Source organism: Capra hircus, chromosome 3, assembly GCF_001704415.2.
Source record: "Capra hircus breed San Clemente chromosome 3, ASM170441v1, whole genome shotgun sequence".
In the NCBI taxonomy this organism is placed as follows: domain Eukaryota; kingdom Metazoa; phylum Chordata; class Mammalia; order Artiodactyla; family Bovidae; genus Capra; species Capra hircus.
In genome coordinates, this window is record NC_030810.1 from 89,045,667 (window position 1) to 89,073,653 (window position 27,987).

The 27,987-nt window shown below is 42.9% G+C and overlaps 2 protein-coding genes across 4 annotated transcripts in view; one reads left to right on the forward strand and one right to left on the reverse strand.

Annotated features, from left to right (window-relative positions):
* Positions 8,026–19,154, forward strand: DDX20 (DEAD-box helicase 20). Its single transcript, XM_018045914.1, has 11 exons — positions 8,026–8,611; positions 9,252–9,346; positions 10,009–10,177; positions 10,780–10,894; positions 11,017–11,159; positions 11,300–11,438; positions 11,537–11,595; positions 12,969–13,051; positions 13,382–13,487; positions 13,608–13,709; positions 17,487–19,154. The coding sequence occupies exons 1-11, from the start codon at positions 8,311–8,313 to the stop codon at positions 18,650–18,652; spliced, it is 2,478 nt and encodes an 825-aa protein (XP_017901403.1). The 5' UTR covers positions 8,026–8,310; the 3' UTR covers positions 18,653–19,154.
* The window catches only part of KCND3 (potassium voltage-gated channel subfamily D member 3), a 225,290-nt gene continuing 219,808 nt past the window's right edge, over positions 22,506–27,987 (reverse strand). For all 3 annotated transcript variants that reach the window (XM_018045916.1, XM_018045917.1, XM_018045915.1), the window contains one exon: positions 22,506–27,969. In XM_018045916.1, coding sequence (XP_017901405.1) covers positions 27,768–27,969 — 202 coding nt within the window. In that variant the 3' untranslated portion in view covers positions 22,506–27,767. The remainder of the gene's footprint in view (positions 27,970–27,987) is intronic.

Here is a 27,987-nt window from a genome sequence, read left to right on the forward strand (position 1 = left end):
CATTCTGCAAATGAGGAAGGGGATGGGGAGCCAGAACTCCCCTCAGGTCATGCAGAGGCTCTGGCTTCAGTTCAGAACGCATGCTCTCTTGTCACTCCACTGCCTCACTGTGCGGCCTCAGACAAGTAATTTAACCTCTTTGGGTCTCAGTTTTCTCCTCTGTGACCTCTAAAGTTTGAGAGTCTGCATTTCCCACACAAGCATATGGTTTTACACACAGGGGAGCGCAGCACAGAAATGTTGAGTAATTTGCCCTAGGTCACCCAGCTTGCTGATAGCAAAAATCAGCATAGGAACCCAGGTCCTGTGATCTTCCCTCTTCTTCCCCTCCTCTTCCCACCTCACCCAAGACCTCTTTTCCTTCCATCACACTTTGGCAGGTATTTCTAGAGGAATCCAACTCCTTGCCTTGGAGATCTATGATTTCCGATGGATAGGTTGGAGGTGTTGGATTTGGATGTGGCCAGTCACAATACCAGTGATGAACTCAGGAGGCTGGTGATAATTTGTTGGAGTACCATTGACCTATCTGCCCACCTGCTCTTCGCTATCTTTTTCAGGTCAAGAGTGGTGATGAAAATCATGTGAAAACCATGAGGGAAGAGCACAGTGAGGCCATATCTGGTGTGGCCCATACACACTCTCCCCTAGTGGGTACTATTTCCTGTTGTCTATCCTCATCAAGTAAATGGTGCCATCCTGTGCCCTCTCTCTCCTCCAGTTTCCTTTATGGTGGCAGTGGTTGAAAGTCTGCTCCCCTCTCCCCTTCCCTCTGTCCTTTGTTCTCCCTGTCCCAGGTTCTAATCATTAACTGGTGTGTGATGAGCCTGCTTTGGAGGAGGTAGGGATCCATGGCATCTATGGTAATCACTATGCGCCATCTTTGCCAGCATCCCCATCCCAGTGTCTTCCCCACCAAAAATAGATTGGAGAGGGGCGCAGGTGTCAATAAACAAATCATTAGGGTGCATCGGAAGTGAGAACAGGGACATCCTGGCTGAGGCATTACTTGGTTCGCAATGGCACTGGGTACCCATGCGTGTATGTGAGTGCGTGTGTGGCTCACACACTCTGAAATGAGCTCTCACCCACTGGTGAGTGGAAAATTAGCTTTGGCAGGTGAGGAACTGGGTGACAGTTGAGGAAGCCAGCAGGGTATCAGTGTTATCCGTCTCCTATTGCTGTGTGCTAGTGTTGCTAACATTATACTTCCCACTCCCCACCCCACAACTTGTAATTAAGGTGGAATGGAAATGACTCAGAAGGGCTTGGGCTGGTGGGAGAGTGATATGAGCACCTTAGGATGGCCTGGTGACCTTTGAAAGCCAGCTGTGTGCTTTGCAGGTGGGCTGCACCAAGCCAGATGGGGACTGGCGTTTTCCTGACGGCCCATGAAGCAAGCTGTGTGGTTTACGTTTCTCTGGTGGGTGGGGAAAGAGCTGGTGGTCCAGGGACTGAGTCCTGGGAAATTCTGCCATATGGCATATGTTGGGGCCGCGCGGGCTGGGATGGGCAGGTGGGAGACCTGGGGTCCTTGGACTGGCTCTGCTGCCTGTCTCTGCCTACTAGTTGGCTCTGTAATCCCTCTCAACCACAGTTTCTCTGGCTACAAAGTGAGGAAAATAATCTCACTCTGTCTGCTTGTTGTGCAGATAAAGTGGGTAGAGGCCCTTTGAAATGTCAAGAACACTGTTCCAAATGTGAGGCCTGACTGCCAAGGGAATTCGCGGAGCCTCCTGGGAGGCAGCAGTCTGCCGGTGCATCACTTTCGCAGCTTGTGCTCAGACAGGTACTTCAGCCTCTCGCATCCATAAATCTCATCTCCTATCTATAGTCAGCAAATAAGGGAAAGGACAGGCCTTGCTCTGCCACCATCTGATGTTCTTCCCGGCCCAGCCTCGCCTGCCCCCACCCGAGGCGATGATTCCCCTGCCCTCCCTCATCTGCTCCCGACCTGTCAGTTTAATTTAATGACGTTGCAGGAGAGGTTTGATTTAATCAAACCAGTTGCTGTATCCATTCTGCTCAGAGGTCCCTCAGTGTCACCACTGAGGCTCAGATTAGACGGTGACAATTACTCCTTCTTCCCTGCTTATGGCCTTCCCCTCCCTTTCTCTCCCTGGGGAGAACAAGGAGGCAGATCAGTCTCCTGGGACCTAAGAATAGATGCGGGAAGATCAAAGGAGGGAAGCGGACTGGCCTCAGAGAGCCCCTCTCGTGCCTTACATGGCCTTGTTTAAGGCTGAGCAACAGCCCGAGGGATGGGGGGAGCAGAGAATGTTAGCAGAGCTGCTTGGAAAGGCTCAGGGCTGCCTGAGGACAGAGCTGAGCCATCCTCAGTGCCATCAAGGGTGGCCTCAGAGATAAAAAGCAAGCTCCCTTGTTGTCAGGGAACTGGATGGAGGGCGGGCCGAAGAGGTAAGGTACGCCCTGCACACTCCAGACCACGAGAATTTCTTTCCAGTTTCTCAGCCGGGATTCTGGGGTCTCCAGAGCTGGGAAACAACAATAAAAAAGGTGAGGCGCCATCCATCTGAGTTTTTGTGACTCTGTCCTTGGCATGAAAGCAGCAGTGACGGGAGGAGGCTGTGTGGACGTGGGGTACCTCTGGTGTGTGGGAGTGTGTTGTGTACCTGAGTGTCTGTGGGTGGGGAGTCAGGCAGGGGGCCCTGGTGCAAATAGTTCAGGTTTAGGGAGTTTAGAATTCCGGAACAAATCTCTCTTGCCACCTAACTCTTGCCTTTCCCTCCTTCTTCAGCAAGTGGGTGCTCGGCACCTCTTGCTCTCTTGAGCAGCTCATTGAAGAGAAACAAAGGCGTCTCAAAGGGGACCTCTCTTGGGGGGGTGATGAAAATCTTTTTTCCTTCTGCTCATTTGTGTCACAGTCTTCCATCGGGCCGGGCGACTGACAGGTGCACCCTTCCCTAGGCCCCTTTCGGAGTCCCCTCCCTGCCGTTTGTGTCTCACCCAGATATCCAGCAGACGCCACCTTTACAGGAGCTAAATATGATTAGTAGAAACCCTTCCTGACAGCTCCAAAGAGAAGCCCTCAAATGCATATTCTATTGAGTGCATCTCATTGCTGCTGACAGTTGCTTTATCAATTAAATTCCACCTTCCTAGTCTTCAGAGACGCCACCAACCTCCCTACCTAATAAATCACAGACCCCAGTTATTGTTAAATGTCCCATCAGTCTCTAATAAACCCCTTGCCAACAGGGGCAGGTTATTTATTATGCTGCCTGGACAAGAATGAATTGGGCCCCGTTCTCAGAAGAGCAAACGTGACGCCTTTCTCCCTAAAGACTGAGGCTGTGGTATTAAATGGGGCAATTCATCAATGTGGGCCCTGAGCAGAGGGGAGTCTGGTCGAGAGAGAGAGAGAGAGAGAGAGAGAGAGAGAGAGAGAGAGAGAGAGAGAGAGGACGGCCTGGGGTCCTTTACTGAAAGCCAGGGAGGCAGGCCCCCGTGGTGGGAGGTGGCCGTGAATGAGAGTGGGAACCCGGGCCTTTGCTGCTTCTCCCCTGCTCCTCATACCTGTCTGAAAACACTAAGGATTTGGTCACCCCACAGGCCAAGGGGCACATGTGAAAATAGTTATCCTCCACGTCAAAAGTTCACTACGTAGGCTCCAACAGGGTCATGAAACAAAAATTCTGTCCAGAAGGCCAGATACTGTTACTTAATAAACTTGACATAACCTAAAGTTATGGCTGGTACTAGTCCACTGAGGAGATGAACTGAAGAACACAAGAGGAAGTGTTCCCTTGGCCCGGAAGAGAGAACCGGAAAACACGTGCTCAGCCACTGTTTGTGGGCTAAGCAGCACAGAGGTAAGCGCTGACACTCAGAAAGGGGCATTTGACACCTAAAGGACCCTGTTAGGTGTAAGAAACAGCGTGTAAAGTGGGCCTTGTAGTTACTGCCTCATATTAGATCCCAAACTGAGAGGATGCTCGATGGCCTGCAAGTAACAATCCAAACTCCTCAGCTTTGTCATCTATCAAGCCCTAGCCTTTATTTCCAATTGCATTTCTCTCGATTGTGACCTAACACTACCCCACTTTGGGCAAGCATAACACATTAATTTGATATTCCTTGTGGTGGCAGGCAAGGCCCTCCACACTACGGGACCAATACATCTCTGCAACCTTATTTCCTGGTAATTGCTGCCATACTTGCCTCTGTTCACGCTGAAGCTCATACCTTCCCTAACTGCTGTGGTTTCTCATGCTTCCACGCCTTTGCACAAACTGTTCCTTCTGCCCAGAATATCTTTCTACGTTGACTGCCTGGTGAGCTTTCTTTCCACCCCCACTGCCTGATTGAATTCCTTACCTATCTTCCAGGATCAGCTCAGAAAATCAGCCCCCAGAGCCTCAAGGGACTAGGACTTTGTCTCCTGGTGCTGCTGTCATGGCAGAAGGGCTCAACTCCAGGGAGTAGGAAAAGTGATCTGGGCATGGAGGTTTTCTTCTAGTTCTATGCACGCTTTAAACCACTTTGATTTGAGGTGGGGAAAGAAGGGCATAGAGAAAAAAGCTGTTGGTCTCTGAATACCAAAAGCTGTTTTCCTCCATTTCTCAGAAGTTCTCACTGTCTCCCACATGACAGCCACACTTTGAGCAGCTAAGGCTCTGAAAAATGTCAGCGCTGCATATAATTGTACAGCACCTTGTGCTCCTTGTGTATTTCCTCCTTGGTCACTGCTGTCTGTTTGCACGTATCTTTCTGCTTGAGGGCAAGTGCTCTGTTTATTTTGTCCCATCTTTGTATCTCCAGCATTTGGCTGATTTACAAATCAGCCTTTAGATTTAGGCCTTTAGATTTCTGTTGCAAGAATGAATAGAGATGTTTGCAGATTGAATGCAAATAATAAGGTTGCCTACCCTTTGTTGCTCTGAGGATCAAATGAGAAAAAGTGGCTATAAAAATCTTAGTTCTTGAAATATATACATTACTGTGTGTAAAATAGTTAGTGGGAAGTTGCTGTGTAACAAGGGAGCTCAGCCCAGTGCTCTGTGATGGCCTAGAGGGAGGGAATGGGGTAGAGGGGTGGGAGGGAGCTTCAAGAGGGAGGGGATATCTGTATGCTTCTGGCTGATTCACACTGTTGTATGGCAGAAGCCAACACAACATTGTAAAGCAATTATCCTCCAATTAAAAATAAATCTAAGGACTTCCCTGGTGGTACAGTAAAGAGGAATCTGCCTACCAATGCAGGTGACGTGGATTCAATCTTGAACATTCCACATGCTGTGGAGCAACTAAGCCCTTGTGCCACAATTACTGAGCCTGTGCCCTACAGTTGCTACTACTGATCCCCTGTGCTGCCAGTACTGTGTGCCCTAGAGCCCGTGCTCTGCAACGAGAGAAGCCACGGCAACGAGAAACCTGTGCACTGCAACTAGAGAAACCCCCTCGCGCAAAGAACCAATGGAATAAAAAATAATAAATGCTATTTAAAAAAAACAACTTAGTTCATTCCTTTTCCCCCCACATATTCCCATGGATCCTCACACCCAGGTGGGCCACCTTACGCTCCTATCTTTTTTTACATTATTTACCTTTCCTCTGGGTGCAGAAACTCCCACTGTGAAATGATTGTCTGGGACTGTTTGAACCTGAAAATCCATTCTGAGTCGGTATCTCACTCTCACTTCTTCAGTTCACAGGAATCTATCCCGCCACTAGCTTCCAGGTATATAACATAAGGAAAGACTTTCCAGGTAGACAAAACAGCATAAAAGGAGGCTGGGGTCCCATTGTGATTTTATCCTGGGAGAGGCCAGGAGGTAGACAACAGTCCAACTTTTTTCTGTGTATGTTACTCTCATACCTCCTGATTATTAAATGGTCTCTTACCTTTGTGTTTTATTTTTATGGTACTAAACATTATGAACAACAGCATTATTCCATTTTTTTAACTATTGAAGAAAAAAATGTATTGATTTGTTTTTAGCTATAGCTATATAATTTATGCCTAATAACATAACTGCAATATTTGTGTCCATAAGACTTTGTAAACAACAAATGTAGACAGAATGCCTTTAAAACTATAAATGTTCTTTTCTGGAAAAATAGTCTTTGTATTTCTTTTGGGATGAGAGCTAAGTTCTTCATTGGTGATTGGTGTGAGTTCTACACAGCTGCTGTTTTCATGCTGCTGCTGAGCATGAAAATTCAGCTTAGATTTTTGAGCAGGAAAATGTCTGTCATTCAATGTTTATTAGGTCCACTAAGGGCCTGGTGCTGGACTGGACAGCCTAGGGTAAGAAAATCTCCATCCTTGAGAAACTCATAGTTTATTTAGTGTGAAGGACAGATATGTAAATAAGTAAACAGAACAAGGTAAGAGCTAGACTGGAGTCACTTATAGTGAGAAGTGGGACCCTGGGATGGGAAATTAAAAAAGGTGGTCAAAAGGAATCAGAAGCTGGACCCAAACAACCTAAGATATCTACTTAAGAAAGGTCACTCCAGTGCCTGTGGGGTAGGTGGCTAGGAGAGAGAAGAAACTCTGAGCAAGGGCACCGTTCAGGAGGCTGTTGAAGTAGTTAGGATGATAAAGGGACCTAAAATAGGACAGATGCTATGGAGACTGGAGAAGAGATATGGATGAGATATTCAGGGGCAAAATTACCTGCCCTTGTAACTGTTAGAAAGGAGAGGGACTTCCCTGGCAGTCCAGGGGTTAGGATTCGCCACTTTCTCTGCTGGCCTAGTATTCAAGGGGTTCACTCCCTGGTTGATCCCGCATGTTGCACCATGAGGTCAAGAAAAAAAATAGGGGAGGTATAGTGCAGGCTGGAGTCAAGAATAATTCTGAGGTTTGGGATTCAAGGATTAGGTGAATGAAAGAGGTAGCGTACTAGGAGGAAGTCTGAAACCTTTACTGCTCACTCCCAACAGGCCCCCTTCTTTCACAGGAACAGTTGATAATTAGCGTTTTATAAATTTCTAAGAAAAATGCATCTGAGGACCCCTTCCCAATGAGATTACCAAGCCAAACTCCTCCTACCTCTTTTGGAATCTGAATCATCACTGTGTGTGTGTGAGAGGGAAAGAGAGACAGAGAGAAAGAGAGGGGAAGTGTAAACTGGTGAGAGATGATGACCGGAATTATGATATCAGGATAAAGGCAAAAGTTGGGGTTAGATGCAGAATTATCTTTAGATTTGGAATTGTAAGATTAGGTTCCAGAAACACTAACATTGGGAGTTATGATTCAGACTTTGTTATGGGAACTCATTTGTTCAATAAATATTGAGCACTTACTCTGGGTCAGATTGCTTTTTTTCCAACAAGGGATATTGAAGAGAACAAGAGAGAATAGATCTCTGTCCTCATAGAGTGGGGAGGACAGACAATAAACACTATTTCAGCTAGTGATAAGTACCATGAAGAAAAATAAACCAGACCATGGGAATAGAGTGATGAGAAAAGCTGGGGAGCTTCCAGGATGAGAGAGCTATCTCGGGGTGCTCAGGAAAGTCTTCTTTGAAAAGGTGATATTTGAGCTGAGACCTAAAGTTGTTCTTGAGATGGTGGTGGGGAGGGATAGCAGCAACACACAGAAAACATTAAATTTGACGTTAGACATCGAAGTGGAGGTGTTGAGACAGGAGATGGAGGTACAAGTGTGGAGTTCAGAGGTCGGAGGTGGAGATACGAATGTGGGAGCTGTCAGTGCAGTTGCTGGTTCCTATCCGATTTCTTTTGTCAGGGCTAACCGTGTGCCAGGCACGGTGCTAGGGGTTGGGGACACAAAGAGGAAACCACACAGACATATATACTGTGGAACGTGCTCAATCGTCTCGCTGTATTCCGGGCGCTCTCTGAGAGCGCAGGACAAGGCAGCGAGTTGGGGCGAGACAGGGTGGGGACAGGGAGGGGGCCACCGCGGAGTCCTGGCCCGGAGGCGAGGAGCTTGACGCACAGCACGCGTCACAAAGACAGCCTTGTGAGGCAGCCAACTCTGGGCGCTGGGCGGGGCGGACCCGCCCACAGAGGGCCTTGGGGCGGGGCGGTGCTCCCGTCGCTAGCGCGCGGCGCCCTCTACAGGTCGCAGGCGGCGATACGCCGGTAGCCTTTGCTTTCCTCTCCTCCCTTTTCCCGCCAGCCTCTGGTCACATTTTTGTTGTTGTTGTAGCTGTTTCCGAGTGTTTCTAAGCCTTCAACTTCCCCTCCTTTTCGAGGCTTGGCGTGTCAGTGTCTTCGCGGGAAGACTGCCAATAAAGTTTTTCCTCTTCTCGCTCTCAGGCTCCCAGCCTCGCCCCAAGTACCGCGAGATCCGGCGGCGCGGCTACCATGGCGGCTGCGTTTGAAGCTCCGGCCGCCTTAGCGACCGTGGAGACCGCTATGCCGGCGGAGCGTGTGGCCACGCAGTTCTCGTCCCCGGAGCCAGCCTCCCGGCCGGTGCGGAGCCTGCGGACGGCTCACGACATCAGCGGCCCGCGGACCCGCACTGGGGACGTGCTGCTGGCGGAGCCGGCAGACTTCGAGTCGCTGCTGCTGTCGCGCCCGGTGCTGGAGGGCCTGCGGGCGGTTGGCTTCGAGCGGCCGTCGCCTGTGCAGCTGAAGGCCATCCCGCTGGGGCGATGTGGACTCGGTGAGGGAGGGGACACTGAGGGGCCAGGAGGGCCGAAAGTGGGGGATGCGGGGGCCGGGGGGGTCGAGCCATGGCGAGGGCCGGAAAGGGCCCAGGGCGGCTGCGTGCAGGGGCACGACACCGCATTCCGCGAGCCTCTATTTCCTACACTGTGAAACCGAGGCGCAGTACTGAATTTGGAGATACTTAAGGTCCATTCTACTCTGACAAGTAGTTCTATGTTTGAGGAAAGTAAACAGTAGTAAGGATCTCGGATGAGATCATCCTGGATTAGGGTAGGCCCTAAATCCAGTGATTAAAGCCAGAGATTGGAGTTACACAGCTTCGCGCCAAAAAATGTCTGAGCCATCAGAAGCTGGCAGAGACAGGGAAGAATTGTATTGATAACCATAGAGCCTCTGGAGGGAATGTGACCCTACCGATACTTTGATTTCATACTTCAAACTTCCGGTTCTTAAGCATAAAGAAGAAACGGTAGGGGTTCAGGGAGGAGGCCTGTTTCTGGATATGGCTTCATGCTTTTTTAAGAGTTAAGGGTAAAAACCAAAGTGCCAACGATGTGATCTCTCTGGAGACCCTTCTAGTTCTGGGATTGGTACCTAAGTTTCTTCAGTCCTAGCTAATTTTTTTTTCTTCTCAGATTTAATTGTTCAGGCTAAGTCTGGAACTGGGAAAACCTGTGTCTTCTCCACCATTGCTTTGGACTCTCTTGTTCTTGAGAACCTAAGTACCCAGGTGAGTTTAGCTCAGATGACCCAAAGGAAGGTGTGTTATGTGGATTTTACTACACGTCAGATGAAATACCAGTGGCTCCTCAGAGATAGAAGTGAATATACTTGTCATATGCCTCAGTGATCCCCTTGAGGCATATGACAAGTATACGGGGAAAGTAGACACTGAGGCTATTGAGTGGTGGTGGTATGGATGGGATAGTGACCAAATAGAAGTTTACAGATTTCTGTTATTACTACATGTTTAATTAAACAGGTCTGCCATGAGTGTCAATTTTGTCATTTCTTGAGAATACAGATAGGGATTTTTTAATGCTTTTATTTGCTCACCAGATTATGGTGAGAGTTAGCATTTTGCCTGATTTGTGGTAATGAGGTACTTGGCTGTTGTTGGTAACTAGGTAGTTCTTACAGTGAATGTATTATACTGATCTCCCATTTTCTAGATTCCCTCAGAGTGTGTCTAAGATGGCTTTACCCAAATTAACAGGAGATTTGGGTTTGGGGATCATTTCTTCGACAAAGATTTGTTAAAGATAACATGATTTGCCCATGTTATCTATAAACAATTATGCCAGGCATTGGGGATATCTTTTTGAGTCCTACCTTATGTATTTATTCTGCTGACTTTTTAAAGGTATATTTTATGTTTTGTTTTGTTTTTAGATTTTGATCTTAGCTCCTACAAGAGAAATTGCTGTACAGATACATTCTGTTATCACAGCTATTGGAATAAAAATGGAAGGGTTAGAGTGTCATGTGTTTATTGGAGGGACTCCATTATCACAAGACAAAACCAGACTTAAAAAGTGTCATATTGCTGTTGGTTCTCCTGGTAAGATATCAGTACTTCTTAATTACTGGGCTTTTAAGTAACTGAGCACTTTTATATAACAATAAGAATATGGCTGTCTTTGATAACTATGGTAATTATTTTGAGCATTAAAGATAAAGAACATTAGGTTAGTGAGATATAAACACATGACTGGATTACCAACAGAATTTATAAAATCTCCATTCCTAATGATGTTTAAGAATAAGTATGGGATAGGCTTTTGAAAAGAAGAGTATTGAGATGACTTTCAGGAAGCCCTTCTAAGCCATGGATTGGGATTATTTTTTGCTTCCGTATTGTCTTTCAGTAATGAATCACTCAGAATCACAATCTAGCATTCAGTGCCTTATAGCTCTTAACAGGAATAGTGTTTATTTTCCATACATATTGGTGATGAAATGTGAGGAAAAAATAATGGATTTAGGTAAGATCAGAACTCAAGATTTCTAATTTGTGGTTTAGTGTGTAAATAGAGAATAGTGAGGGTTGGCTTAGATCAGCAGTTCCACGTGTTAAGTAGAGTAACAGAATTGGCTGAAATTTCCACAAATTGGTGCATTATGAATATTTGAATATGTTTTGTTTTGTTTTCTGGAATTTAGGCAGAATTAAACAACTGATAGAACTTGACTACTTGAATCCAGGCAGTATACGTCTCTTTATTCTTGATGAAGCAGATAAGCTTTTAGAAGAAGGCAGCTTCCAGGAGCAAATAAAGTAAGGAAAATAATTAACTTAACTATTAAAATAATGCTCCAAAGTATCTGTCTCTGGCTTTTCTAAGTGGTGATTACCATCTGAATAGTGTTCAGAGTGTGTGTTTTTCTTTTATTTTGCAGTTGGATTTATTCTTCCTTGCCTGCAAGTAAACAGATGTTGGCAGTGTCAGCTACTTACCCTGAATTTTTGGCTAATGCTTTGACAAAGTACATGAGGGAGCCCACTTTTGTAAGACTAAATTCCAGTGATCCAAGTCTAATAGGTGTGTATAGATTTTGGATTTGTTACTTACTGGGTTTGTTCATGATATTCTGGAGCTTTCTTTCATTTAGTTGTCTATTGCTTTCATATTTGCTCTATTTAGCAAATAGATTTGTTTTAACAGAAGACTCTTCTTTATAGGTTTGAAGCAGTATTATAAGATTGTCAATTCATACCCTTTGGCCCATAAGATTTTTGAGGAAAAGACTCAACATTTACAGGAACTGTTCAGCAAAATTCCATTTAATCAAGCCTTAGTCTTTTCTAACTTACACAGCAGGTACTGTACCTTAAAAGTCATCTGGGGAACTTACAAAATACAAAGATAGGTGTGGGCAATATTTTTAAAATTATAACCCTCTGTGTTATTTTTCATAGAGCACAACACTTGGCTGATATCCTTTCTTCTAAAGGCTTTCCTGCTGAGTACATTTCAGGTAACTTCACCTCTTAACTTTAATCTTTGTTGAGTATCCTGACTTGAAGCTTCTCCAAAGTCAGGAGAGATACCACTTCATGAGTTGACTTGTTAATGTGGGATTATACTGAGTCTTTAGAGTAAAAGGAATTTCAGGGTATTTATTTATTTATTTTAATTTTTCTTTTTACTTTCTTTTACTTTATTTTCAGGTTTATTTTTCACTGAGATTTGGTTATACCAATATCCTTGTTTTTTAAAGAAGTAACATGGTTTATAATATAAGAAAACTTGAGTTATATCCACAAATAACTAATTTTATAAAAACAAAGTCTTTTTTTTGTCTTAAGATAATCGTTTTAAAATTGCTAAGAATTGCTGACTAAATTGACTTTTATGGTCTCTTGGAAGGCAAATCCGATTGATTTTCATTTATTTATTTATGACTGGTGGGTCTTCATTGCTGTGAAGGCTTTTTCTCTGGTTTCGGTGATTGGGCTTTCCATTGCAGTGGCTTCTCTCGTTGTGGAGCGTGGGCTCTAGGCTCGCAGGCTGCAGTAGTCGCAGCTCCTGGGCTCACTGGTTCAGTAGTTGTGCTGCGTGGGCTTAGTTGCTCCGCAGTGTGAGGGATCTTTCCAAACCAGGGACTGAATCCATGTCTCCTGCATGGGCAGGCAGATTCTTTTTCACTGAGCTGCTACCAAGGAAGACTCAGAACTGACTGATTTTTGACACAAAACTGAATTATTACTGCTGACCTAGGAATGGAAGGAATGGAAGATTGAAAGGAATTTTTGATCAATGAGTGCCTTTTTAGAGTTTTGGTTGCTATCTCAGCTTAGTTTTTAACCTGTTAGCATAGGCTTTTTTGGTGATAATATATTCCATGGACTAATTTTGGACTGTAGATCACATTTCAATACCAAATTGATAAGCAGCTGATTAAAGCAATCTTATTTTGCTAAGAATTGCTAAACCTTATATGTAACTTTTAGATATAATGTTAAATCTGCAGGCATAGTCTAAGTCATCATTTAAAACTGAGTTTTTCGGGACTTCCCTGGTGGTCCGGTGGTCAAGATTCTGTGTTCCCACTGCAGGGAGGCATGAGTTTAATCTCTGGTTGGAGAACTAAGATCCCCACATACTGCAGCTTGGCCAAAAAATAAAAATAAGAAAAAAATTAAAATTGAATTTTGACTTGATTGCCTAACTATATTTTAAAAGATTCTGACTTTAGGTCTTAACCCAGATTTCCATATAATGACAGAATTAACTTTGGTTGTTATATTTTTAAACTGTTAAGACTGAATATTACTATTTCTGCTTTTTGTGGATTTGATAAATGTAAATTAGCTTGTTTTATGTGACTTTATTTCTGGATCTTTTTAGGCAACATGAATCAGAATCAGCGTCTTGATGCTATGGCTAAACTGAAGCAGTTTCATTGCAGAGTCCTCATTTCCACAGATTTGGTAAATTTCCTGTTCAGTTTGGGTGACTAATCCATCTGGACATATGTTCTGTTATCAAATGTACAGATTTCAACTATTATTTTAGGTGGGTGTATCTGACAGGAATACCAGAAGATAATCATATTTCCAGTGCTGGGGAATATGTTTTCGTAAAAATGTCTTTTGTGTTTTTAATCTTTATTCTTGAAGTCAGTTATTCATTAGAAACAAATTTTCCTTTGCTCCTAAATATCCTCCTGGTCTTAATTTGGCTCTTGGTTACACTAGAATAATAGTGTGTCCGTGCAGTAGTCACTGCAAACAAGCAATTGTTCTTTTCTTCAATTCAAGACTTCCCGTGGAATTGATGCTGAGAAGGTGAACCTAGTTGTAAACCTGGATGTACCATTGGATTGGGAGACATATATGCATCGGATTGGCAGAGCTGGCCGTTTTGGTAAAAAGAACAAAGTTGGGATGCTTTCTTTAAGGGGAGGAAGCTGTACTGTGGCAAGTGGACTTGGAGCGTCATTTGTATGAAATTGACTTACTGCTTAACATTCCTTCGGTGCTTTAGGTACTTTGGGACTGACAGTGACCTACTGCTGCAGGGGAGAAGAAGAAAACATGATGATGAAAATTGCCCAGAAATGTACTATCAATCTTCTGCCTTTACCAGGTATATTTTATCTGTTTTATTTGCTGTTGAAATAATAATGGCAATGATCATAGGCCTAATGAAAATAATAGCAAACATAGAGTATTTATGATGTGTAATGTTCTAAGTATTTATAAGTATTTATGTATGTTAACTCATTTAATGCTCACCACAATCCTTTGAGTTACGTGCTGTTATCTACCTTTTGTAGAAGAGGATATTGAGACAGAGAGAGGTTAACTATTTGCCTAAGGTCTTACAGTTAATAAGTAGCAGGGAGAAAATTGTAAGCTAACAATATATTTTTCACATGAAAAGTGAAAAATATATTTCTCTTGTATTAACTCCATATTTTACTTTATAGCCTTCAAATTTGATTTTATTCTTTTATATCAAGGATGTATCTTGCCTTTTATGTTGTGGTGAAGATAATTCTTGTCATGTTCTCCTTTGTTATTATGAGGAAGTATCTTTAATTTGAATACTGTTCTGAAAATGTTTAGGTATTTTCTTTTGATTTTAATGAATCATTTATTGAGCTGCTTTTTAAAAGTGCCATCTTGGAAACAATGCATGTTTTGAAACTATTAATGATTTCTTGAAAACTTTTTTAAAAACCCTAAACTCTTGTGTCGAAATATGATTTATATGCTGTATAAATAACATGACGCTTGAATAACATGGGAGTTAAATGTGCCGAGCCTCCACGCAGCATAAGTCCCTGTATAACTCAGAGTCAGCCCTCCATATCTGCGTTTCCACATTCACTGATTCGTCCAACAACAGACTGTGCAGTGCTGTCATACATACTGGAAGAAGTGTGTATGACTGGACCTTCAGACCCTCAGTTCAAACCTATGTTATTCAAAGGTCAGCTGTATATGTTAATGTATGCATGTTAGTGTGTTCAGTTCAGTCACTCAGTCATGTCCAACTCTTTGTGACCCCATGGACTGCAGCACACCAGGCCTCCCTGTCCATCACCAGCTCCTGGAGTTTACTCAAACTCATGTCCATCGAGTCGGTGAAGTCATCCAGCCAGCTCATCCTGTCATCCCCTTCTCCTCCCGCCTTCAATCCTTCCCAGCATCAGGGTCTTCAAATGAATCAGTTCTTTGCATCAGGTAGCCAAAGTATTGGAGTTTCAGCTTCAAGATCAATCCTTCAAATGAATATTCAGGACTGATTTCCTTTAGGATGGACTGGTTGAATCTTCTTGCAGTCCAAGGAACTGTCAAAAGTCTTCTCCAACATCACAGTTCAAAAGCCTCAATTCTTTGGCTCTCAGCCTTCTTTATAGTCCCAACTCTCACATCCATACATGACCACTGGAAAAACCATAGCCTTGACTAGACGGACCTTTCTTGGCAAAGTAATGCCACTTCTTTTTAATATGCTGTCTGGGTTGGTTATAGCTTTTCTTCCAAGGAGCAAGCGTCTTTTCATTTCATGGGTGCAGTCACCATCTGCAGTGATTTTGGAGCCCAAAAAAATAAAGTCAGCCACTGTTGCCACTGTTTCCCCATCTATTTCCCATGAAGTGATGGGACCAGATGGCCATGATCTTCGTTTTCTGAATGTTGAGCTTTAAGCCAACTTTTTCACTCTCCTCTTTCACTTTCATCAGAGGCTCTTCAGTTCCTCTTCACTTTCTGCCATAAGGGTGTTGTCATCTGCATATCTGAGGTTATTGATATTTCTCCTGGCAGTCTTGATTCCATCTTGTGCTTCATCCGGCCCAGTGTTTCTCCTGATGTACTCTGCAAATAAGTTAAATAAGCAGGGTGACAATATACAGCCTTGACGTACTCCTTTTCCTATTTGGAAACAGTCTGTTGTTCCATGTCCAGTTCTAACTATTGCTTCCTGACCTGCATACAGATTTCCCACGAGACAGGTCATATATATATATATATATATATATATATATATATATATAAAGGCAGGTGTGTGTGCATATATATATATATATATATATATGCTGCTGCTAAAAGTCGCTTCAGTCGTGTCTGACTCTGTGCAACCTCATAGACAGCAGCCCACCAGGCTCCCCCGTCCCTGGGATTCTCTAGGCAAGAACACTGGAGTGGGTTGCCATTTCCTTCTTCAACGCATGAAAGTGAAAAGTGAAAGTGAAGTCGCTCAGTCTTGTCCGACTCTTAGTGACCCCATGGATTGCAGCACGCCAGGCTTCCCTGTCCATCACCAAATCTGGGAGCCTACTCAAACTCATGTCCAATGCGTCAGTGATGCCATCCAACCATCTCATCCTCTATCGTCCCCTTCTCCTCTATACGTTATATAGATACATATCTATATACATATGTAGACATTGTATAGTTATATAAACATACATGATCTTCTAGAAAATGGGATATGTTATTGAATAAATATGGCAGTGAATATTTACCAATATATTTCACTCCTTTAGTGATTTTTACAAAGCTAGATTAAGCACAGGTCTAGGAGTACTGTGAATTTTAGTAATTCTGGCTTTGTGATAACTCATTTTATGATCTTTTTACAGATTTTTTAAATTACTCTAAGTTTATGGCCTGGTTTACAAAGTATTTGTTTTTAGAGTAGATGTTCTTTAGGTTCTCTGAGACTGTATTTTGTGAATTCTCTCTATGTGTAAGTGTTGATAATCTTTATAAATACAGAAAAAAATTTAAAGTTGACATATGAGGGCTAGGCCTTGTGGTAGGATTTAGTATCATAACATCTAGTGATTAAAAAAAGTTGTCTTTGGTTACTGGAAAATGACATGTATTTGGATCTTTATGAAGTATTAACAAAGCCCTGAAATTGTGAGAAAATGATACTCATGGTGTTAGATCTGTATTGGACTAAGCACTTGTGTGACCACAGACTGTTCAGGTGAGTATCCTGGAGCAAGATTAGGAGGGAAATTGACCTGAATGATAGATCTCTGCAAGCAAGGGATATCATCTTAGTAGGAATCTGAGTTTAGTTAGAGTTTCTGTTCAGTGAAGAATCAGGAGCCTCAGCTGAAGAATCCAGATCTGAGGGAATGAGTAGTGGGTATAGTTGGAACAGCACCAGCAGTGACAGGTGAGAGCTTTGCAAAGCTGAGGCTCTGTGTACTTGGTCTAAGATGAAAATTGGTCACACTGTGGAAAGACCTGAGTGCAGGTAGAAGCAAATTGTCACACCTGGCTGGAAGAGGAAATTCAGAGGGTTGGAGCCAGTAAATTTTTTTAGATTTACAAGTGCCATTGATATCACAGATCTTTCCACAGTCATCGATCTGACTTTTCTCCCCTGTGGAGGCTTTTCCCCTCCACCATTGAAGGCATTGATTTTTCCCTGGTAGAATATAATATAGGGTGGCAGATTTACTTGGGTGCAGAGTTGTGGTTGTAATATTTCCCAGCTGGTAAGCTTTAGGGAGCATGATCCGTTTTCTCATACCTTTGTTTTGCCGCTGTGAGTAGTGAGATCACAGGGAGGAGCTGGTGAGAGGGGGATGATGAGGGGTAGGAGAGCTGCTACAGAGGCACACCTTACTCCTAGAATCAGCTCTTTTCACTGAGAGGTTAGAGGGTGATATTGCTAATGGGTATGGGATGGGTCTTGTATATTTATCAGCAAAATTCTTTCCTGTGAGGATTACTCAAGTCTTTTAAAATACTAATATATTAAGCTTCTTAGTATATTGTTAGTGTATTTTGTTTCTTAACCCTTTTGACCATGGAAAGCTTTATTAAACTGTTCAGAAAATGCTGGTCTAAAGCAACTTGAGAATTTAATACTTTTTAAATTCCTTTTATGTAGATCCTATTCCTCCTGGTCTGATGGAAGAATGTTTGGATTGGGATGTGGAGGTTGAAGCTGCCGTGCATACATATGGTTTAGCAAGTGTACCTACCCAGCCTCTAAAAAAGCACGTTCAAAAAATAGAGAGAACCTTTCAAACTCAGAAAGCTCATGGTAAACACATGGCTTCATCTAGAAATACTTCTATATCTGCAGTATCAGTGAAATCAAAAAATAATACCAAACAAAAACTTCCTGTGAAAAGCCATTCAGAGTGTGGAATCGTAGAAAAAGCCGTATCACTGAAAGAACTGGGCTGTGCAGTACAACTGGAAGAGCAAATGAAGAATTCTGTCCAGACCTCTGTTGAAAACCCTACTAACAGTCAGCACCAAGTCAAAGAAGCTTCTGTGTCACTCCCCAAAATTCCTTGTCTGTCTTCCTTTAAATCCCATTTGCCGTGTATTTTGACTTTTGCAGAATTGGTGGAGGATTATGAACACTATATTAAAGAGGGTTTAGAGAAACCTGTGGAAATCATCAGACACTACACAGGTCCTGGGGATCAGTCTGTGAATCCTCAAAATGGTTTTGTGAAAAATAGAATTACTGAAGAGAGAGTGCAGATATTGGCAAGTAGCAGCCAATCTGGAGACTCTGAGAGTGACAGTGATTCTTACAGCTCAAGGACTTCTTCCCAGAGCAAAGGAAATAAGTCATACTTGGAAGTTTCTTCTGATACTCAGCTGAAAGACTCAGAATCTATTCCTGTGGATGACCATATCTCTTTGGAACAGCCTCTGAATGGAAATGACACCCCTAGCCTAGTAGAGTATCAAGAACCAACTGAAATCCAAGTAAAGACAAGGCATAAGGAGGGAGCTAACCATAACCAGAGAGCTAAGCAGAGCCGGAGAAACCTTCCCAGGCGATCTTCCTATCGATTGCAGACAGAACCCCAGGAAGATGGTTGGTATGACTGCCAGAGGGAAACACATCCAAGTTTTTCTGATACGTATCAGGACTATGAGGAGTACTGGAGAGCTTACTACAGGGCATGGCAGGAATACTACGCTGCTGCTTCTCAGTCGTATTATTGGAATGCTCAGAGGCATCCAAGTTGGATGGCAGCCTATCAGATGAATACCATTTATCTACAAGAAATGATGCACAGCAACCAGTGACAGTAGGCTGTCCCTCATACCATCTGGGCATATCAAGTGATTGCCATCCTCCTTGACCTATAGTGGAGTGGCGTATAGTGGCATTTTTTGAGGAATTGGAGAAGTCTTGAGGCTTTCTGCTGGGACATATCTTTTTCACATTGTTTTGACCTAAATCAACCTGATGTAGGTCAAGTGTATTATCTTTTTAAAGATCTTTTTAAATAAGCTCCCTGGATTAGATTCTTGAAAGAAAATTTGGGGTATGTAAAGCTAAAGGTCCCAGGGTGCCATTTTCTATAAGCCGTTATGAAAAGAAACGCTGAAAAAGACTAATACCGCTGCTTACTTTAAAAGAAATAAAAACCTTGAGATTTGAAAGGTAATGCTAGTTTATGTTGTGGAGTTCTTTACAAAAGTCTTGGGCTGCATTTCCATAGAGGTGTGTTCTTAAAGAAATTTGTAGCATGGTAGATCAGAAAACTGCTTCTCCTTTTGGGAATAAACATTGATTCAGACTTTCCCAAGGTCCTTGATTTGATGCTATTTGCTTCCAGTAAAAAAAGAAACTCAGCCAAGTGTGGTGACATGTTTATTGTTCATCTTTTGATGATGATGTCTTGTTTTAAGATTATGGAAGCTGTCTGTGTTTTTGATATGCATTAAATAGCTAAGGATCAGTGGCTGTCTTTTGTTTCTCAGGAATAGGAGCAGGTCTTCATCTTTGTTGATTTTTGGATCCTTTTATGAATCTGATGAAAGCTATAGATTTGTCCCAGAAAATTTCTCATTGTATAAACAAGAATTTGTTTTCAAAGGGTTCATAGACCCTTTGAAGCCCATTTCTGGGACCCAAATTAATAGCTGCCCTACTCTGCTAGTTAGTAGGCTAAGGGAAGTTTCTAGCATTTTTCTGAAATTCTGTGTCTATAAATTATGATTTGGAAAAATGTTATTGGAAGTTACATTTAATTTCTTTATAGCATCCCTTTTATGAATTCATGTTTGGTTCCACATCCTTTCTGTGAAAGGGATTTGTAGTGAGAGAACCACCTATGAATAGAGATACGTATTTACTTTTTAAAAGGGAAGCTCTCCTTTCCTATGTACAGACTTGTCTAGGCAGTATAAACATTTTCCCCCAGGGTGGTCAACAAATATCTGCAGCCATTGTCATTAACTGTCCAGTACTCACATAACACAGCCCTAATGGTTTAACTTAGATTCCTGTCATTTGGATTGGGCAGTGATAGGCTTTACATATACATACCAGTACTGTACATGCATTACCAAGTTAGAGTGAATTAACACTGTAAATAGCAAATCCATAATGAGGTCCAGAATGTCATTAAGATGACTTTAATTACACGTTTGAGATCCTGTCATTGTTACATAATTGAGCTTAGCTCTTTTTTTTTTCCCCTACCCTTTTTCCCCACAGTACAGCCAAGTTCACAGTTTATCATTGCTAGGGGATTTTAATTAGGATACTTCTGTATCTTAATTAGAAATTAGGATACCCATTAGTCTTGAAATTAATTGGATTCTCTTTTAGGGTTGCCTTTTTTGTGTTTGCTTTTTTTTTTTTTTTAATAGGAAAATAAGCTGGAGGTAAGCATATACCATAACACATGAAGATACTAATTTCATTTTTTCATAAGCATTTTCCTTGGAACATTGCAGCAGTTACCTTCCCAAATAAGGGGTGTAATTATTGTGCTGGCTGTGGAAGGAATCTGCTGAAATTGTCATCCTCCTAATCTGTTAGGAACTGTAGGTAGGTTTTAGGCAGATTTACTTGAGAATGTTTTGTGGTGTAGTGGAAGAAGTGTTTGTCTTAGTTGACTCTCTGCTACCTACTTTTTTACCTTGTACTAGTCATTTGACCTCTCAAAGTCCAGTAGTCTCACCAGTAAAAGGAGGCAGTTAGACCAAAAGATTTTTAGGGTCCCTTCCAGCTCTAAGATTTAACTGATGCATGGCTAATAAGAATTTCTAGAGAAAAGGAGAATCTTTTTATGAGTATAGAGAGCCTTTATACATTTACATAAATGACTACTATGAATTGGTTTAATGTTTGACTTCTAGAATATTAATACATTTATATAGCTGTTCAAGTTAGACTTAAATTAGGATAGCAGCATTAACATGTAGAGAAATGTTTGGGAAACCTGTTGCTTTGGATGATTCTGACTTAAAGAATATAAGTAACTTTGGGTAATTAAAAGTAATCTTTAAAAGTAGTGTAAATATTGCAATAATAATTGCTAACCTTTTAAACCTAAAGCCGTCTATAGGGTCACACAGAGTCGGGCACGACTGAAGCGACTTAGCCGCAGTAGCAGCAGCAACCTTAAAAAGGGCCTCCTTGGTGGCTCAGGCCATAAAGACTCCCTGCACTGTGGGAGACCTGGGTTCGATCCCTGGGTCGGGAAGATCCCTTGGAGAAGGGAATGGCAACCCATTCTAGTATTCTTGCCTTGAGAATTCCATGGACATAGGAGGCTAGTGGGCTACAGTTCGTGGGGTCACGAAGAGTTGGACATGACTAAGCTACTAACACGATCACTAACCTTAAAAAAATGGTTTAAAGGTAAGAGCCCTTGAACACTAAAAATAATTGAACAGAAATTATGATACTTAATGAGTCAAGGGAGTAGTTTAAAGCCTTAGGTTTCTATCCCCTCCCTCAAATACAAATAACCCTATCTTAAAAAATAAAATTTATTTTTGATAGTCATAACTGACATTGTAACTGCATTACCAGGTTGTTCTCTCATTTTGACAGAATCTTTATTTTGTGTCTCTGTGAACAAGCATGTATACCCCAGTTAACATTTAGTGCTTTTTTCATGAAAAAGCACATATTGCTCGCCATGCATTTGATTTCATTACTCTGCTCCAGATTATTTGAACTGTGGATCTGTAGTGACACCTAGTGGATGATAAAGCTATGAACATTAGTGATAGAAATGAATTTCACAGCCAACTCAGGGCCTCTGGCATCACACATTTGGTTTAACCTTGCATTTCTTACATTTGCTTTACATTTATAGACAGCAAACCTTACATTTGCTTTAACCTTACAATTTTCATTGATGGCTGTTGTGGGGAAATCAAAAGAACTCCCATTGTTCTTGCCACATTATGGTGAAATGTGAAAATGCCAGTTGTTTTCACTACCTAGGAACAGATCTTCAAGATATCTAACCCAATCCCCTCATTTTTAAGATGAGGAAACAAACTGAAGCCAAGATAGAAGAGACTGGGAGCTTCCCTGGCAGTCTAGTGGTTAACGCCACCGGTGCTTCCACTACGCGGACCAAGGGTGCAGTCCCTGGTCAGGGAACTAAGGAATCCCGCAAGTTGCGGGGTGTGACCACATGCACACACACAAAAACTGATGTGAAGTCATATAAATAATAGAACCTGCACATGTGCTCTGTCCTTCAAATCTGAGCTTTTTGCTATACTCAATATAGCATTTAATTTTGAGTTTTCCTTTTAGTTTGAGACGTTGGTTTAGATGGTAGATATTCAGTGTATTCTCAGCAGAACCAATATGGATACATAAAAGCCTATTTTTCTTTCAGTAATGCAGGGCTGAGTCTCAAAATAGAGCTGTTGACAAACGCAATCAAATGCTTTCCCTGTTAGTGAACATCCATGACTAAAGTATACAAGCAGGCAAGAACCATCTCAGATGTCATAAAGGAGTTGCCGCATTGAGGGAGGATGGGAAAGGGAAGATGAGACTAGAGCTCTCACCCTTCTGAGATTCTGTGACTTTTCCTGGCGAGGGAAAAAGTCTCTGTTCAAATTACCCTTATTTTCTAATGTATAGCGGGAGAATACAGGTAGTAAACAGTCGTAGTCAATTTGTGGCACATTGTTTAATCCAGATTGGATACATCGGGTACAGCAGTGGCGCATGACTCAATACTGTAAATGACATACATTTTAACATATGCACTACAGTTTCAAAAGAAGACAACAGGAAACTCAAGAGTTGGTTTTTTTGTTTGTTTCCATAGAAAGATTTCACATGTTTATCTTTCTGCAGTTTTGTACAGTATTTCTTCTTTGCCATTGTGATGTTGGTAAGCAAAGCCCATTTATTATATGAAAATAGAAAAGAACACACATGATTTTCACGATAACATTAATGGGGGAGGGTGACCTCTAAGGAAAACATTACATTGGAATGTCTGATTATCAAAAATATACCATCCCTCCCACCACCCAGGTTTGTAAAATAGTCTATTGGTCCAAGGAGCCCCCCAGGACTTGGGTCAGTGCCCTACACTGGTTAGTGTGACATCATCCAGTGTAGCTGAGAAACCTGCTAAGAGAAATTCATTCCCACACTTGATGAGAAAAACATAGAACATTCTGAATTGAAAACAAGACTCAAAAGGAACCCCTTTAAAGCTGTTTCTTTTTCTGATCCACTTTCTCTTAGTTCTAATGATGCTCATCATGATGCTGTTTGGGCTCCAAGGGTGACAGGTCGTAACACTTTTCCTTCACTCATTTTAAAGCTTTGCAAAGATTTCATAAGGGAATCAGAAAGGGAAAGTAGTCTTTTGGGTTCCTGTTATGGTTACCATGCCAACTAGATGAGAAGGGAAACTAATATTGCCTTAGATTAACAGGCAATGTTTATGCCTTGTAGTTCTCTGGTAATTGAAGTGAGGGAGCCTGGATCACTAGAATTCATTAATGGACTAAACATCTAGGTTTAGATCCATTCTAAAAAGTGACATGATCCTGAACTGCAGGAATCATTGTTTGAAAATTGGGTCAAGTCCTCAAGCATATCCATAAATTGATGCTTGTTAATTGTGAATCAGCATTAACTGGCCATTTTAATTTCTGTTCAAATTTTTTATTTTTCTTTCTTTCACTTTTCTACTTGCTGACTTTTTATCCTCCTGTATGATTGTAGACTCACATGTTCAGCTATCACTGAGAATATCTATTCTTTTGAACAGGATTCTATGCAATTAGTCTTGAGCTTGACACTGGTAATGAAAAGAGGGGATGAAGGAGGAATAGTGCAGTGTGTGCTTCTGGAGGACCTGGCTCAGGATGGTTCTGAAAATCCAAGTATTAAACATATAAGCAAGCCTCAGAGTAATACAACATAATGTCAAGGGGAAAATCCCAGGGCAAGATGTCTAAGTTCTGGATTGCAGTCTTAGTTCTGCCACTAACTTGCCTTGTGAATTTGAATGTCCCTCAGCTTCTTTCTGTTTTCCCCTCTGTGAATTAAAGATTTAGTTCTTGACGTACTACCACCAGAGGTTGTGGAAAGGATTAAAGACTACATAAAGTATGCTTTAAAACGTCCTAGCCCTCTCTTCATTAAGGGCTTTGGAAAGACAGCATTGGACTGAAAAAATCTGACTGTACAGTTACTCACCTGCTTTTGACAGAATTGATAGTCCTTAGCTGATTCTATCTAGTGGATGGTGGTTTCCAAGGTATGGTTTATACTGGTACAGTCAGGTGGTTTCAAAGGGGTTGTGTCCAAGTAATAACTGGCATTGCACATGACTATGTCTCTAGTTATAGCAAGTAATCTCTGATGAGTCTTCTCTGAGCACTGTTGCTGAGAGGCAATGTGTGTAATGGAAAAAGCATTAGACTAGTATTCAAGGGATTTGGGTTCTGATCCCAGCCCTGTCATTAAATGACCTCATGACCTTGAGCAGGTCACTTAATTTGTCTGGGCATCAGCCTATACTGTAAAATGACTTAGATAGATAGTCTCTAATCTCTTCTAGTTTGATATACTCTTAATTCCGTGTTTTCTAAGTTTCCATTCATTTGAATGTAGCCTATTGGTTTGTTTTTAACCCTCCCTAATGTTGAGTAGGATTGAATGGGTAGTTTTGTGAATCTTCTATTTTGCTGAAGTGGTTCATGAAAGAACTATGAAAGCTCAAGGCATTTCCCCAGAAAGCCACTGTCCCCTGGAAACCCTGATAATATCCCATTTCTTCTGTCACTGGCCATTGAGTTAGACGTTAAAGTGATGTGGCACGTTTGGCCTTTGTGTTTACTTACAAATACCCTTTAGCGGTATTGGCCCTTCTGGCTGTATTCCGTTGTGTAGACAAGCCATTTTCTTGAGTGAAGTGGATTTCTCATCTTTGGCTAAGGCTACACTGAAGGATGGAGCTGAAAGGGTTAGTCTAATGGTCATTTGAAATCCAGGTGAAATCCTTCCAGGAGCAAATCCACCCCACCGAGACAACCCAAGCTTTTTATCAGCTGTGAAGTGAAGTTGCTCAGTCGTGTCCACATCTTTGTGACCCCATGGACTGTAGCCTACCAGGCTCCTCCGTCCATGGAATTTTCCAGACAAGAGTACTGGAGTGGGTTGCCGTTTCCTTCTCCAGGGGATCTTCCTGACCCAGGGATTGAACCCGGGTCTCCCACATTGCAGGCAGATGCCTTACCGTCTGAGCCACCAGGGAAGCCGCAGTGGTCGTTTAGGACGTGGTATAATGTGAGATTTGAAAATGAAGTCTAAGGAATACAAAACATTTAGTTCATTAGGGTCAAAAAACAACAGGAAATTATTTGGGACATGATTTTTAAAATTTCTTCATTGATTTTTATGGGAACCACTAAACGCTCTCTCAGTACACTACCAAACAGGTCCCAGGTTGGAGCAGTCATTATTCTAACCCTGTGATGATCTGTTCTTAAACACAGTTCATTTGTATGTATATGTAACCATGCTCCTATTTACCTCTTTATCCTTTACCCCATTCAGTTCTCATGATACATACTTAGAAACTTTAGACCTTCCTAACTTTGCTCCATTATCCATTCTTTCAAGAGAAAAGTTCCTTTTCTAGTCCTTGGCTTTCCATTTAAATAGAGTCCAGCCCAGTCCTCTGCCTTCCCTAATGAGACATATGTATGACACGAATGGGTTGAAGAACTTATTCCCGAGCGTGTTTAGGTTGTTGTGTGTTTGTGTATACACACGAATTCCTCTGTAGTTGTAAAGCCTTTCTGCCTACTTCTGCCATGAGCTCAGAGGGCCAGAACCACCCCCATTCTCAGGTTAGGGGGAAATCCTTGAGGTCAGACCCAGAGAAAGGACCCAGTCAGTGACCAGTGAGGACAGTGTGAAGTAGAAGGCTCCCTCTCCTCTGCCCTTCTGCTCACCTTCTGGCTAGGTGCCACCTCACAGCCCTTTGACTTTCTCCTTCTGCAGGGTCAATAGAGCTGGGGTCATAGGGAAGCCAGTGAAGGTAATTTTTAGGTTCCGGGCTAGTGAAACTCATCTGGATGCCTCTGGTGAGCAGAAAAATTCTTGGCCCATGATTAAACAGCTAATCACTAAGTTGCTGAATGGATAAAGAGTTCTTGAGGAACTCCTGTATCTCAGAATCCAGGCTAGAGAGACTGTAATAGGCTAGCTAGGGTTTGGGAAGGGTGGTAAGGGCTTTGTCACTAACCCCAAGGCCCACCTGCTCTACTAAAAGCAGTGAAAACTGACTGGATTCCAGAAATAGTGTTCCTAGCCCCACATGGCTACCAACCACTTGCACAGAAATGTGTCTGGGTTCTCTGGAAATAATTACTTCCTCACTTCCAGAGAGGTGATCAGGCTTCTCCCCCATTTCAGTTATCTTCCGGGACAGCTGGCCTAAAGACTCTTTAGACCCCAAGGCATCATTCAGACCTGGTAAGTATCATCTATGTTCTCTTACTTGCTTTCACTCTGGAGAATCCTTCATGAGGCACACAGGCTTAACTTTCTGCAGCCTCTGTGGGAGTTGCCTCAGGTATGAGATAAGTCAGAGCTTGGTCCCCATATCACTGCCTTCTCGGCGGTTAACTGCTCATGAAGCCTTTTGGCAGAGCTCTGGATGGGCTTTATGGTGGGTCCTGAAAGAAGCGTGCAAAGCAAGGTGCCACAGGGGCCGGCTGCCGCTGGGAGCCCTGGGTTCTTCTGTTCTCTCTCCACTGGCACACGCCGAAATTTCCTGTGCCTCTCCAGTGCTGGCTGTTTCCTTTTTCAAGATCCCAATGTGATAAATCTGGTCATTCCCTTTCTTCCCCAGAAATGCAAACTTCAAACACCAGTGGTTCCAACCACAAGGGAAGCGCTCTGCTCTTTAAGATAGATGTCCCTCATCCCTAAATGCCCATTTTTGCTCTGTTCTGTTCTCTTCCACCACTGCGTTCGCATAAATAGAACTCCCGGGCATGAGTCTGTAGGTTCTTGGCAGTGGAGAAGGCCTTCTTTAACATGTCTCAGGATCACCGGGGTCCACGTCGAGACAGATGGCTAGACACAGAGAAAAACACCCAGGGTGGGAAGCAGAGAGGCACAGAGACAAAGCAGACGGGGACAGACAGAGGGTGAGTGTTGCTGTGTGGCCACTTGGCAGCTCTGTGCAGGTCAGCTGGGCAGTGGGGCCCAGACTCATTTGACCTCATCTACCTGGGGGAACGAAGAGAGAACTCAGCAGTAACTGACCTCTTAGCCTAAAAGCTTTTGCTATAAAAGGAGAGAGAGAAAAAAACAAAAACAATAACCCTCACAAAATGCATTGTTTTGGTTCAAAGGTATTGGGTCCATGGAGAAAAACATTTCACAAAACTCCGTTGGTGTTTTTGTTTTCCACCTTTTCCCATGAATAAATATTATCCATTAAGAGCCTTGAAAAAGGTGCTTAAATACACAGTGTTATATTTTCTTCCTGTTTTGCATGTGACAACTCGGCCTCTGTGCTGCTCTTGGTCGTGTATTTTCCTCACTGGGGTCTCCAGAATCATCTGTTATTTGGTCTGAGGCTCCCCCCCTCCGGGCCCTGTCCTGGCTCCCAGCCTGTACCCCCACATCCCACCCCTACCCCCACCCGTTCTCCCTTCCTCTGGCCCCAGCGAGATGCAGTGGCTCAGGGCTGCGTCCACGCCAGCAGCAGTGAACCTCACGTGCCCCTTCGCTGCCTCCTTCTCTTCCAGGCACAAGTTTCAGCGCTAGGGGTGCAACGGTGTGGGCAGGAATAGTGGGGAAGGGGGAGGGAGTGGTCCCAGTGGCCACCCACCAACATGCCAGCCCCCTTCACTCCCACTACCTGCACTGGCCCTCTGTCCAGTGGTTTTACAAGGCAGAGACCTTGACAACATTGCTGGCTATGGAAGGAATGTTCGTGTTGGGGCCCGGGCTGGCAGGGGGTGGCCGACTTTCACCTTCTGGGGTTAGTGCTGGGGGAGTGGGGATGCTGATGATGGCTGTGGTGATCTGGGATGTTTTGCAGTTTGGTCTCAGTCCGTCATCTGCTTTCAAATTAAGGCTGGAACGACTGGGATAAAAAAAAGAG

What these genes read in the sequence shown, in the direction of transcription:
- DDX20 (XM_018045914.1), top strand. Translation starts at nt 8,311, where the DNA reads ATGGCGGCTGCGTTTGAAGCTCCGGCCGCCTTAGCGACCGTGGAGACC. An exon ending in GCTGGGGCGATGTGGACTCG is followed by an intron (nt 8,612 to 9,251) that starts GTGAGGGAGGGG and finishes TTTTCTTCTCAG; the next exon opens with ATTTAATTGTTCAGGCTAAG. An exon ending in CAGTGATCCAAGTCTAATAG is followed by an intron (nt 11,160 to 11,299) that starts GTGTGTATAGAT and finishes TCTTCTTTATAG; the next exon opens with GTTTGAAGCAGTATTATAAG.